We start from the raw sequence: 13,584 nt of genomic DNA, 5'->3' as shown, positions 1-13,584 counted from the left end.
TGATATGAATATTTTTGAAAAAAAACCCAACAACGTTGATTTGTTGGTATGAATCTGAAACAGGTCAATTCTGGATTTAAATCAAATTGAAATTTTATTAACCGTAAGGCTAAATAAGTGTATATTTGCTCTTGCTTTTGATTTATTTTTAATTATTCATCCATGTTTAACAGCTCCATGTGACAGAGGACAAGACAAGTAATCTCTCAGGGTACATGAAGACCATTCCTAAATCTCCTCCCAGAAATGGACATCCTGGAATATATGCCCTGGACTGTGAAATGGTAAGGGCAGTGTGTGGCTTTCCCTCATCCAACTCTTCTCCACCCTACCCCACCTCCTTTCCTTTCTCTCTCTCTCTCTCTCTCTCTCCCTCTATCTCAGTCTTTCTATCTCTCTCTTTCTATATGACATTTATATATCCCCCCTCTCTCTGATATTTATCTATCCCCTGTCTATCTCTTCTTCTCTCACACATGTCTTTATATCCCCTGTCTGTCTTTCTCTCACACATAAACTTGCCTACCTACGTACCTGTATGACCCCTTAGCTCTGCATTCTGTGTCTTTCTCTCTGATATATCTCTATATCTCCTCTCTCTTTCTCTTTCTCTCACACACAAACACATCTGCATGTGATTCCCACTCTGTGTCTATCTCTCTGATATATCTCTATATATCCTCTCTCTTTCTCTTTCTCTCACACACAAACACATCTGCATGTGAGTCCCACTCTGTGTCTTTCATTCTTCTCTCTCAGATACATCTCTATCTCTCTCTATTTTGTCTTTCTCTCAAAGATGAATACACCAGCATATGATCCTTACCTTGTGTTTTTTGGTCTGTCTCTCCCTGTCCCCATTAATGGAATAAACTGTGTTTCCATGGTGTTCTTACAATCATACCATTGCCATGTTGAGGTATGCATATTTGAATGAATAGCCAAGTAAATCAAGAATCATCACCAAATTGTGATTACGGCAGGTGAAGAAATAATCTTCACAGGATTTTGTTCTTTGTTAGTTTTTGAAAGAAATATGAGCAAAGAAAATGCTCATCCTGATGGAATCTCATTTTATTTGATCATTTTCATTCATAGTATGTACACTGTATTTCAGGATAATTTCCCTATTTGCTTGAATTTATTATATCGATGTCCTTTGAGATAGCAGTTGATACGTTTCCCTGTATTCTTCCGGCGTCATAGGTCTAAAGGATTCTTAATAGTGTTTGAAGGGTTTTAGTGGTTTTAGCATTGTGTTAAGTCTAAAACTTTGAGAGAACTTTCATAGGCATTGTACAGAACAAACAAATAGGTAAACAAAACAGGCGGACAAAGCCAGCCCTGATTTTATAGTTTACCCTTTTCTTTAACCCGTTGAGGCTGTTTGATTTTGCTACAACACGCATTTCCCATAGACGCTTGCCGGAGTATAGTCGGGACTCATCTTTAACGGGTTAATGAAGTTTTTGGTGGTTTTAGCAGTCCCTCATAATAGTCAGTTTAATATCCCTCCCCTACCTCCAGTGTTACACCTCCAAGGGACTGGAACTCACCAGAGTAACGATTGTTGATTCTGATCTGGAGGAGGTCTACGACACCCTGGTCAAACCCGACAATGAAGTGGTAGACTACAACACAAGGTGAGTTTTCAAATACTTTACAGTCCACTGAGTGGTGGAAAAAATCAACACCCAAGGAATGGATTGTGTAAAAATATATCTATCGCCTAGAAAATATGTAGAGGCACTGTTTTCAAGGGTGCCTACTTTGTGTTTCATCCTTATTTTCTTATCACTTTTGTCTTTTCTCAGTTTGCAATTCTCATTGAAATGTTTTGTCCCACTTTTTCATTTTGTGCATGTGTGATATAATGTATATGTATGTTACCATTTAATTTCAAAGTGTTGGATAGCCTCTAAATGAATAGCAATTATGTCATGAAAATAGAACATGTAATTGTAGAGAAATGAGACTCCAAATGCTTTTGCAATAGCAGAAAACTGTACAAACAAAGGGGACTGATCGCTGCTGGTTCATGCAATGTACAGCCTTCATGAGATTTGTGTGAAGTGGAACTCTGCCCTCTTGTGTTGGTTTGAAGTGTATGCCAATGAACTTGATATACTGTATGTGTGTGACCTACATGTGAACGTGATGCAAGTAAAATGTTGATCTCTTGCATGTTGCAATATCTTGCGAAGGTTAATTCACTGTTGACTGAGTAATCATGGCCTATTTTGTTCTTCACTGTTCAATACAATGAAGATTATTACTATACATCATTTGTATCACACATTTTCACCACAATGTGGGTGGTCAAAGGACTTTACAGTATAACATCTTTAATAGTCAGCTGAATAGAACCTGTGCCACAATCCAGGACAATCACACCCTCCCCTTTGGGAGCCAAGCAGCCAAGCCAACAGGGGAGGCTGCCATTTTTTACTGAGCACACACATGGCATATCTAGCCACATGTACGTTCACCTTCACTGCAAAGTGCCCATTGATACCTTCATTATTATGTTGAAGATGCATCCTTTTGTCAGTAATGCCGAGTGCTGGGTCCGGGTGTGTTTGGGTAATAAGAGTGTAATGCACTATGCACTTGAACAGGACTCAGGTTCTTTGTTTTATTGATCTGATCAAATGCCATCTGTTTCCAAATTGCATGCAGGTATCTGACTGCCACTAGTTTATTCAGAAAGTGACTCGAGAGAAACGTTTAAGCAGTGAAAATGGTCATCATTAAGAATTGTCGCCCTTGAATAAAGCATTATAATTTCACATGTGGTATTTGTATGTGCGTGTATGTGTGTTTTTGTGTGTGTTGAAGGCAAGGGAGTGAAGTAAAGGTGTCTCTACAAGAAGAAAATCAAAACTCATGGTAATCTTCAGATTTGCGAAAAAAGTAGGAGGGGGTTTTAGAGTTTTTATGGAGCTTGTCTCTGAACAGAAATGTCTATTCATATTATGTGACAAAGCAATGTAATTCAATCCTTCACACAACACATACAATTATCAATGTCTCATGACATTGCACAGTTGCCAACATCAGTCGATGAAGCTGTTATCCAAGTGGTGCAGCAAACATGCCAAGTCCTCGTGGCTGAAGAAATATGTCACAAATTCAGGATAATCGGTTTTCCAAGGCCACTAGACTTGTATCCTGCTGTATTATGTTTTATGCAGTTGCATCCGGGAGTCGTTCATCCAAATATTTTCAATGCAATTCAATCTGGAGTAGCCAGATGAAGTGAGAGTAGAAAGTTTGAATCACATGTTCTTCCTGTTTGTGTAGAATGTCTTGCCAGTGAACTCTTTCTCGGATTTTTTGCCTATGTTCCCCAAACACTACAGGGAACTTCCCAGAGCACCACATTGTTTCTAGGTCTGTTTTGACAGTGTATCAAAATGATATTTCATTGGCTGTTTTGACACTAGCCAGGTGATCACATTTTCTCATTTCATTTGCATATAATGTGACTGTGACCAGTACTATTGCTTTTTACAAAAAGAAATAATAGAATATTAACATTTTAAAGGGGTTGTACAGTACTGGTTGAGGTGGGGATTTATGTTTTTTACATTCCTAAGTGAGATGATGAGAAACCTCTTATGAAATATGAAAGAGCATGTAATTTTAAGAAGGATTCAACGTTTATTTGATGAAAATTGGTTTTTAAATGGCCGAGGTATCCAAAAAAGTGATAATAATAAAAGAGTACAGGCCACAACTTTATTAGGATCTCTTTGTTTCACCTTGTTTTTGGATATCTCGGCCACTTCAAAACCGATTTTTATCAAATAAACTTTTTATACCCCTTAGAATTGCATGCTCTTCGATATCTCATAGAGTGGTCTCTGAATATCTCGCAAAATGTTAAAAGCTAAATCCTCACCTCGACCAGAACTGTACATACCCTTTAACCCCTTGAGGACGGACAGATATTGCTATAACATGCATTTACCATAGACACCTGCTCAAGTATCCTCGGAACTGGTCTTCAACAGGTTAAACCTAGATGTACAACAAACATTTGTACCTTTCTTTTTATATGTGTCAGATCTTACTTGAAGCCTACCATACCGTTTATTTGATTTTACTCTATGTCTGAAAAACAGTACGAATGTGGTGAGACAGTCCACTTTCAAACTGTCTCCCAATTGCTTCCAAGAATTGGTGAAAATCTCAGAGAGTCAAACCCATCATTTCTATAAAACATTTCGATGTCTCAATTTGAAAGCGAAAATTTTCAAACTCTGCTGAAGAATGTCATTCAAATTCATGATAAATGCTCCAGCCAAAAAAGAAAAAGAAAAAGAGAATTATTTTGTCACTATAAAGAGAGCTACAGATTTTTTTTTTTTTTTTTTTTTTTTTACAACATCACCATGCTTTTCATACATGGTATGCTTACTGAATGGTTTTGATAACCTTTGTATGGGGAAAACTGCATATGCATTCTGGTCATGGACAGATTTTACCATGCTGAAGCATTAACCATTTATTTTCTACCCTAAATTTTTTTGCCCCCTAATTTCCCCAAATTTGTAAAAAAAAAAAAACATCTAGGCTCTGGTATGATATGTTGGAGCATGTACAGTGTAGCTCAGATTTTCAAACAGGAAACAGTATTGACTGCTTTTTTAACACAAGGCAGCCCTGGTTCCTGTGAAATAGATAAAACACAGGAATTACTTGTAGAAGTGTGTATGTGTGTGTGTGGGGGGGGGGGGGGGGGAGTACCTAATTATATGAAATTCAGATATATACAAAGTCAAGACTAGGTATGTACAGTTAAATTAAATATTTGGGCAACTGTGTAGCAAGTAAAATGAATCTAGGACACAGGATGTCTTTATATTTCATTAATATTTTGTATATGGCCAGGTATTCTATGCAATAATCTTAACCTTAACCCTGACCCTAATTCTGCCGCAGACTTCCCACCAGTGTTTAGTATCTAGAAAGGAAGAAAGTCCAGGAAGTGGTGGACCAGCTCTGCAAATTATCTTTCCACTTTGCCCAGAACCTCTTTCAATGACCTTGCTGAAAATTCCCAGATGCTATATATATCGAGCCTTTGATATCTAAAGTAGGGAAGAAATCCGGGAGCCGAGTGTCCACTTCCACGCTTTGACCATTATCCAGTCTCCTGGCAGCTTGTCAACCCTGGCGTCTGTCTGCCTTGACTGTCACATGACCCGAAAAAAAAAAAACCCTCGGCAGTCCCAAGTATGATGCGGTGTAGTGATTACATACAGCGTCAGCTCTTGCGACACTTCCTGTGCCCATTCTATCGTAGCTGCCTGTTTAATCCTTGCAGAACGCCACTTTCTTTTCCAAACACTGTGAGAACGAGATGGTGTAATCAAGACCATTCCCTTATTTGGCCTTGAACATGAACAGAAATGAAAGAAAGTGAAAGGCAAATTATGTCAAAAGGATGGGGGGGGGGGGGGGGGGGGTTATACAATTTTGGGCAAATAGTGGGAGAATCCCACTTATTGTCCAGGCCCAGCATCCAAGCTTGTGGTATCGCAGAACATCCGTTTCACCAGTTGTCAATTTGGCACACTCTTCACAAGATTATAGATTTGAAGAAAATAATTCCAACAATTAGTGCTTGTGAAATAAAAAGGAGACAATTGATGATACACATTGTATCCAATCATTTCTTAAATTTTGCCCAATACAGCGTCAGAATTGAAATGCATTGCTGTCCATCAGACATTTTTTTTAGTAGATAAGAACAAAATTGCATAACATTTTTTTTGTTGTTGCACATAATCGTTTTCTTTTATGTAGCTCTTGTGTGCGTCTGATGTTCTCCAATAGTTGCACATGACCTGCTGAAAGCACACCTGTGATGATGAATGATTATTTACGTATACAATTGTAGCACACATGAAATGAATTATGTTTGATGCAGTCTTTTTCCATTCATCCCACAACTTTTTGCACTTCCCTTGTAGGGCAAAGTCCTTTTTCCAGCTATCCTTACCAGTAGAGCAGATCATAGTAAACATTATTCATTGAAATAATGTATAATCACATATCCCAGTACTCTGAAGAAGAAACGAATATGCTCATGAAAAAACAACGTCAAAAATATTCCTGGCAGTTACAGTCTGGCTTTGAATGGAATGGCAATCAGATATGAATAGAAAAACTAACTTAGGCTAATATGTCTGTTTGTGTCTGTACATATTTGTCAAGCTGAAAGCAAGTTTGTCTGATTGCTTCAATTGCTCCAAGTCTACAAACTATTTTACATATGGGTGTTTTTGCTGAAGAAAGTGATTGATGTGCGAGTGAATGACAGGGTACATAGGCAACTTGTGTGAATATGGTAATGTGTACGCTTGAGTCTGGATTGTTTTTTTTTTCGTAGTAAATTCAGCAATAATGTCATGGGACCTACATTGTATGTCACAACTGGTAATATGCAAAAATGTGCATGTTGTATGTTGTATCGTCTACAAATATTGTTTTGTATCAAAAATTACCCATCCTCCCAGAAGGTTTACACAATAAATGCAGATTGCCTTATTTACTTATTTTTCCATGTCACTGTGAGTTCTGTGCTGTTGTGTGTTTGTTTGTTTGTTTGTTTGGTTTTTTTTTTGTATAATGGCTTGTAGCAAAAGGGGGATGGGGAGGAGGGTGTGAATGTGTAACATACATTCCTGCTTCCATGGATTCTTGCTTTATTTACCACAAATTTGCAATAAGTTGCTCTCTATTGCTGGTTTCAATAATTGTTTTTCCCTTTTTGTATTACCGAGACAAGACAAAACAACACACGACTGTTAGTCTGATGTGGCAGTCTGATTCGGTATTAACCCGTTGAGGACGGACTAATTTTGCTACAACACGCATTTCCCATAGACATTTACCCGAGTATACTCGGGACTCGTCCTCAACGGGTTAAGGAACTCATTTATCCATTCGTTATGTTTGTATTTATGTCTTTCAGGTTCAGTGGTATAACAGAAGATGACCTGAAACATGTAACAACAAAGCTCCGTGGAGTCCAAGCGGTTCTTCTCAACCTGTTCTCAGCGCACACCATCCTGATTGGACACAGTCTCGAGAGTGACCTTCTTGCACTCAAGGTACTGATAATGCTATTGTGATATATTGCAGTTGCAATGCCAGGAGATCATAATTTAATTCTTTTAATTGTAAGTTCTTGGAAATGTGCTCTGTTTTCACTGTTAGACTCCCAAATATTTCATACATACACAGTGTATCTTATGTGAAAGATAGCTATTTGTACACCAGAGCAATCCCCTTGAACACTAATTGCACCATCCCAGACCTACATTATCTTTATTGTATTATCCTATTATCCTTATCTCTATTGTATTATCCAGTTCTGTCCCCCATACCCTACTCCTTCCCTACTTGATTTCTACCCAAACTTCATCATCCCTACACAACATACCTAGTCCATTCCTAACCCATCCCATACCCATTACATGCTTCACCGTTTGTGTTCTATCTCTTCCATAGCCCTGTCATTCCTACGTACACCTGACACTTTCCATAGTCCAATTCATACCACCCCACCCACTTTTCCTACATCATACACCTTTCCTATTCCATTCTTTCCCCAGACTCACTTCCATCACATCCCAATTCTTTTCCTGTGCTGCTGTTAGCACTCTACACCTTACTTACACCTTTCAGTTACATTCATAGCCCGATCCTCCGGATCACCCCATTACACCCTAAACCTTTCCTATTCCATTCCTACCCTACATTCACTCCAGACTCAATTCTATTATATTCCCATTCTGTTCCTATTCCACTTGTAGCCCTCTAAACCTTACACCTTCCCTAGTGCATTCCTAACCCATCCTCACCCCTTACATAAATTATACACCCTACACCTTTCCTGTTCCATTCCTACCCCACATTCATCCCAGTTTCACTTTCACCCTATCCCCAGTCTTTTCCTATTCCCCTTCTAGCCCTCTACACCTTACACCTTACACCTACCCTAGTCTGTTCTTAACCCATCTTTTCCCGTTACACCCTATACCTGTAGTTCTTAACCCATCTTTGCCCCCTTTACACCCTGCACCTGTAGTATTTCAACTCAACCTGAACTTCATTATCCATACACCTGACTGCTGCCATATTACATTCCTATCAAAAGTTGTATGCCCTTGGCCTACACTGTACACCTTCCTCAGTCCATTCCTAACCAACCCCCTTACCCTGTATACCCTACACCATCAGTATCCCATCTCCACCTTTGCCATTATGCTTACATCCTACCCCTTCTATATTCTATTCCTACCAAATTTCCTCTCCTTAACCCCTACCATCTTTTATCCCTTTCCTCCTGTACATATGTCAATCCTCTTTCTCTCTGTCCATTCCCACAACTACTTCACCAAACTGCTAGGTGAGAGGCAGTTTTACAAGATCATTCTCAAAAGAACTGGTTCATTTTATCCTCCGGTGTCATCTCATTATCTCTACCATCACAGCTGCTGCACAGTACCGTGGTGGACACGTCCGTGGTGTTCCCCCACCGACGAGGGCCGCCCTTCAAGCGGGCCCTGAAGACGCTCATGGCTGAGTTCCTCAAGAGGTTGATCCAGGATGATGGTAAATTTCAATAGATTAAACCCATTCCCTACTGAATTCTAAAATCCCCATAAACTTTAATACACAGACCACCAGGTTCCTGTAAGGAATGGGTTAAACCACCTTCGAGAAGTCAGGTGTACGAGTCCATTTAACCCGTTGAAGACGGACTGATTTTGCTACAACACGCATTTCCCATAGACACCTGCCCGAGTATACTCGGGACTCGTCCTCAACGGGTTAAAACACACCTCTGTCCTGTAGTGTCACACATCAAGCTTTCCAAGTGCAGTAGTCATGAATATTTATTACAGCAATATTAATGATCTGGGGCCCGTTTCATAAAACTTGTCATCAGTGACAAGTTGTCATAGATGTGACAAGCTACTGAAATCCTTGCATCTGATTGGCTGAGAGCAAATTTGTCATAGAAATGTGGCAGTTGTCACTGATGACAAGTTTTACGAAATGGGCCGTAGATCTCCCTCTGCTCTGTACATTCATGGAGATTAATTTCATCGAGTTGAAGTTCACATACAATATTGACAATGATTTTAGGATAAAAGACTCTGAGAAGATTATCAGAGTACAGTTGAGATTACAATTATTTGCTTTTTTTGTGTGTCTTTTTACATGTGAGCTCTCTTGTTAGGTCTAACTTTAAAATCCAAAGTACAGTGGACCCCCGTTATAGCAAAGTCCTTGGGACCGGTAGTTTTCTTTCATTATATCAAAATTTTGTTATATAACCGAACAAATAAACAATAAAATTACATGGATTGGATAATGCTACGCCCTGAATTTTTACTTAATTGTAACTGGAATAACTGTGTTCGTTATAAGGGGAGTGCGCTGTATACTGTGCTCTTAGTAGTGGGTACACTTTTGCAGAAGATCTTTTTTTACCTGTCTGTTTATCTTTACAGATTGTGAAATGTGTCTAAGAAATTCCATGATATGACATTGCTGTAAGACACTGCTTGGCGTTCGCGTTGTTTAGGTCTAACTTTTAAAAGTACTGTGCTCTTGAATGCACTTTTGCAGAAGGTATTACCCCAGTGTCTGTTTATTTTTAAAGATTGTGAAATGTGTTTGAGAAATCCCACATTGTGATTTTGTTTCCCAGAAAGTGACAATGGAACCTTGGTACCTATCTTCTTCCTTGTCTAAACAAAACATTTTTTTTTTTTTATGCCTCTGTTTAGGGTGAGGGGAGCTTTATGTGTTTGGATTGTCTGTCTATGTATCTGTCTCACACATCATTCCACAGCGATTTAAGGACAACTGCTTGACTCATTTTTTTGTGGTGCAATTGTTCCTAGCCCATGTATACCATTTTAAGTCCAGATTGTATCTTGGGGAAATCCATCAAAGTAATTAAAGGGTGCTGTACCTTGGTTATTCTTTTCTTTTTCAGCAGTATCTTCACCTAGAAATGACTACTTGTGATGCAATTTTGTAGATAGGGTAGAAATTAATAGACAGCTATTTGTAAAATTATATGAGTCAATGGTCACTGTACTTTTGCATTAAAGAAAGGAACAAGAAGTAATCCCCATCCATTACTTTACCTTGGAATGTCCAGTAGTGATGTAAGTTTATGGAAAGGGTAGAAATAAATTGATCACCACTTGCATAATAGTTGTAGTGATGAAAGGTTGAAGTTCAAGGTCAAAGGTCACTTTTCCTTCAAGATAACCAAATGAACAAAAAAGACATTTCAAGCCATAGCATCAGCCAGGAATGTTCATGGATGATATAAGTAGGTACACAGGGTAAAAATTAGTTGACAGTTACTTGCCTGTACTTGATGGTCATAGGATGTCAGAGGTCAAAAATCAATGGTCTATGTAATTTTGTTACTGATGTCATTTTCAAGCCATAACTGCAGCTAGGAATGTCAAGTGGTAACATTATCTGGTAAGAAGATTAGAAATAGGAAATTTTGAAAATCAACCCAAAATGTAATTTTTGTCGTATTGGCGTGCACAAACCAAATGGAATGGGAAAATTGTGAGTTGATGACTTCATGACCTCGGCTTATTTGTGGTTGCAATCAAAATCATCGTTTTGTGAAGTCACGTAAGAGTTCCAACATTACATAACTTCTTTAGTTTTAGGGTGATTTTGATGAGTCTTGCATTATTCTCCTTATCTGATTTTACTCTATTCACTGTGTAGTCTACTTGAACTTTGTGTTGAATTGCACACTCAGAACACCATTGCAGAATGGGATGCACTTGCTTTGATGCATTGCCATGTGACATAAAATGGCTTCCCTCTTTCCTCCGTTCAGTTGGTGGCCACGACAGCTTGGAAGACGCCAAGAGCTGCATGGAGCTCATGATCTGGAAGGTCAAGGAGGATGCTAAGGTCAGGAAAAGATGACCGCAGGCATGAGGGAGCGGTCACTCTGATATCACTCTGCGTGGAGCGAGTTGAACGTTCAGAATACAGTAAATGATGAGGATGCCAAAGTCAGAGGAAGATGACCGCAGACACAAGACAATATGAGAGTGGTCACTCTGATATCACTCTCTGTACAGTGAGTTGGACATGTAGAGTGACCGATAGAGAATGCCAAGGTCAACGGAAGATGACTGCAGACACGAGAGACCGCAGAGAGAGACCCACAGAGAGTATGGTCACTCTGATGTCACTCTTTTTGCAGTTGCATGGACTTGATAAGTGACTGAATCTGGAACAGATTTCACCCTGGATGACATTCTACTTTTCACATGCATCATGTTGGATGTGTCTGATGCACATTTTATGATATGACACGTGGAGTTGTGCCAATCTTCAAGTCATTTTGTTAAGAGTCACAGGTATAGATATTATTTATGAGTGCACCTTGTAGAGAGGAGCTTGTTATATTCTGATGTGATGGATCCATTTTCCTGTTGTCATGCCAAATCAGCCAGTGTTTTGTAGCCTTCACTGATAGGTGGATGTGGTCACAGCTTTTTGCTGCCTTGTGTGTGTGTGTTTGAGGTTTTTGTGATGTTCATGATTGTGTTAAAGCTACTGTAAGTCAACTTGTCCTCAGTGGGGTAATAGAGAAGAAACAATGCAATTTTTGTATGAACAACTATTTTCAAGAAAATTGAACAAAAAAATAGATTTTACCATTTGTTTTTTGAGAATTTGATTCAATGTCAGGTGTGACAAGAAAAGAAGTCAAATTTATCATTATATGCTCAAAACGAGCATCATATACTGTAAAGAGCTGTTAAAACAGCGACTATTTTGTGCATGATTTATGTACATGACACAGGTAGAATTACTTACATGAAATATGTGCAAAAAAAAAGTGCATTCAAATGAATGTGCTGTGTACCAGTTAGGCCTTTGCATCAGCATACACGTACACCATGTGTATGTGGTAAACTGCTAGCTCACATTGTGGATAAAAAGTGTAGAATTGTTGAAACCGTTTTATGAAGTATTTTGTTGAGTGTGGTATAAGAAGAAGAAAAAGTCATGAGTTTTCCCAAGATAATGATTGGTGTTTACTGAGCCCATCTCTTCTAATCAGAGTTACTGTGGTGCTGCTCTGAAAATGGATGGAATGTATGGAACTGTGCATTAGAAAACCAATAATGATTTACTAGTAGAGAAGTTTAAATTTGCATTATGTTTGAAAGCACAATATTCCTGTGTGAAAATGATGCACAACTCATTAACACTGGAAGTTTGTAACTGAAATTAGTGATAAGAATCAATTTGTGAGAGTGCAAGAAAGGCTTTGATGTCAGTCGACTATTGTAGCATCAAAAAGTCTCTGTCGTAGCCACATATGCACATGCACACACACACTCACAAATATGTGTAATACATGTATATTAAAAGAGTGGAAACTCCAAAGCAACAGCATGTAATGATTATCAAATTGCCTTGACACTAAGCAAACCCAGTACTCACTTAGCACATTCTGTTATGTTTTTTTTCCTCTTTTTTTTATTTTTTCAAAGTATCAATGCTGCTGCTGACTGTGTTGTATTTTTTTGTTTTGTTTTTATGTACTCTGTCATGCTGCTCATGAGTGGAATATGGGCAAATAAGTGTATCTCAAAGAAAAAAAAAAATATTGGATGTTCATAAATTAAGGGGGAAAAAAAAGCACTCTCCTTTCACTCGTAAGTTTATGCTTCAGATTTTTAGATTCAGATAGGAAATACATAACATTCTCAATGAATAAAACAAAACAAATCAAAACAAAATTATTGAAAACCAACATCAATGAGCCCCAAATGTGTGTTATCAAACTCCCTATTGAGTATCCTGTGTGAGTATCCTTTTTCTTCTTCTTTTTTGTGTGTGTTTTTGTGATGCAAGGTCACATGTGGTTTAGTTTGGCAGAACATTTGTCGCCAGCCTGTCAAGAGCACCAGAGTACTTCCCGTGTGGAAGCAGCACTCCCTGTCACATTACGTCATATTTAACTGGTCCTGTGACCGCAGAACTAATGAGAGTCTCAATACACTTGTAATTCCTTCATGTATTGATGGTAGTGGGGGGGCGTGGAGGTGTTGGAGGAAGTAAGTGTAGTGTGGTAAACATGAAATGGTCTAGGTAAAAACAAGAGGAAATGTTTATTTCTCAGTGTATCAGTATTTCTGTGAATGGAATAAAAAAAAGTAGGGTCCTGTCCATCCCCACTCAATGGATGGACCACCTTTCTTTTAATCATCAGTTTGTCACTGCTACTCCGTACATCTGGCATCAGAAATATTGCCAAATGGTGCTGCTGTGATCATGTCTAATCGTAGATATCTGTGTCACATGATGTGCATCGCATGATTGGCAGAGTCGTTTGCGACACCTGGCGCAATTTGTAAAATTTCTGGTAGTCTGAAATGCAATGAGGTCATTAAAGCTGGTAGTAACGTATCTGTTCTGGATCACTTCCTGAGTAATGTTTAGACTTCACCTGAACGCCTCTAGCACCCTTTTTGAGATATTTCCTTTTAA

General features: G+C 38.7%; 1 protein-coding gene across 1 annotated transcript in view; it reads left to right on the top strand.

The window, feature by feature from the left end:
- LOC139742646 (uncharacterized) overlaps positions 1-11,658 on the top strand; it is a 31,462-nt gene extending 19,804 nt beyond the window's left edge. Inside the window, exons 11-15 of the mRNA XM_071653172.1 lie at positions 174-284; positions 1,528-1,643; positions 6,986-7,124; positions 8,511-8,631; positions 10,907-11,658. Of these exons, the coding sequence (XP_071509273.1) occupies positions 174-284; positions 1,528-1,643; positions 6,986-7,124; positions 8,511-8,631; positions 10,907-10,998 (579 nt within the window). The 3' untranslated portion in view covers positions 10,999-11,658. The remainder of the gene's footprint in view (positions 1-173; positions 285-1,527; positions 1,644-6,985; positions 7,125-8,510; positions 8,632-10,906) is intronic.
- The last annotated feature ends 1,926 nt before the right edge of the window (positions 11,659-13,584 follow it).

Source organism: Diadema antillarum, unplaced genomic scaffold, assembly GCF_040938485.1.
Source record: "Diadema antillarum isolate AM-2024a unplaced genomic scaffold, OU_Dant_1.0 seq00001011_RagTag, whole genome shotgun sequence".
In the NCBI taxonomy this organism is placed as follows: Eukaryota; Metazoa; Echinodermata; class Echinoidea; order Diadematoida; family Diadematidae; genus Diadema; species Diadema antillarum.
This window is presented reverse-complemented; position numbering and strand designations above follow the sequence as displayed.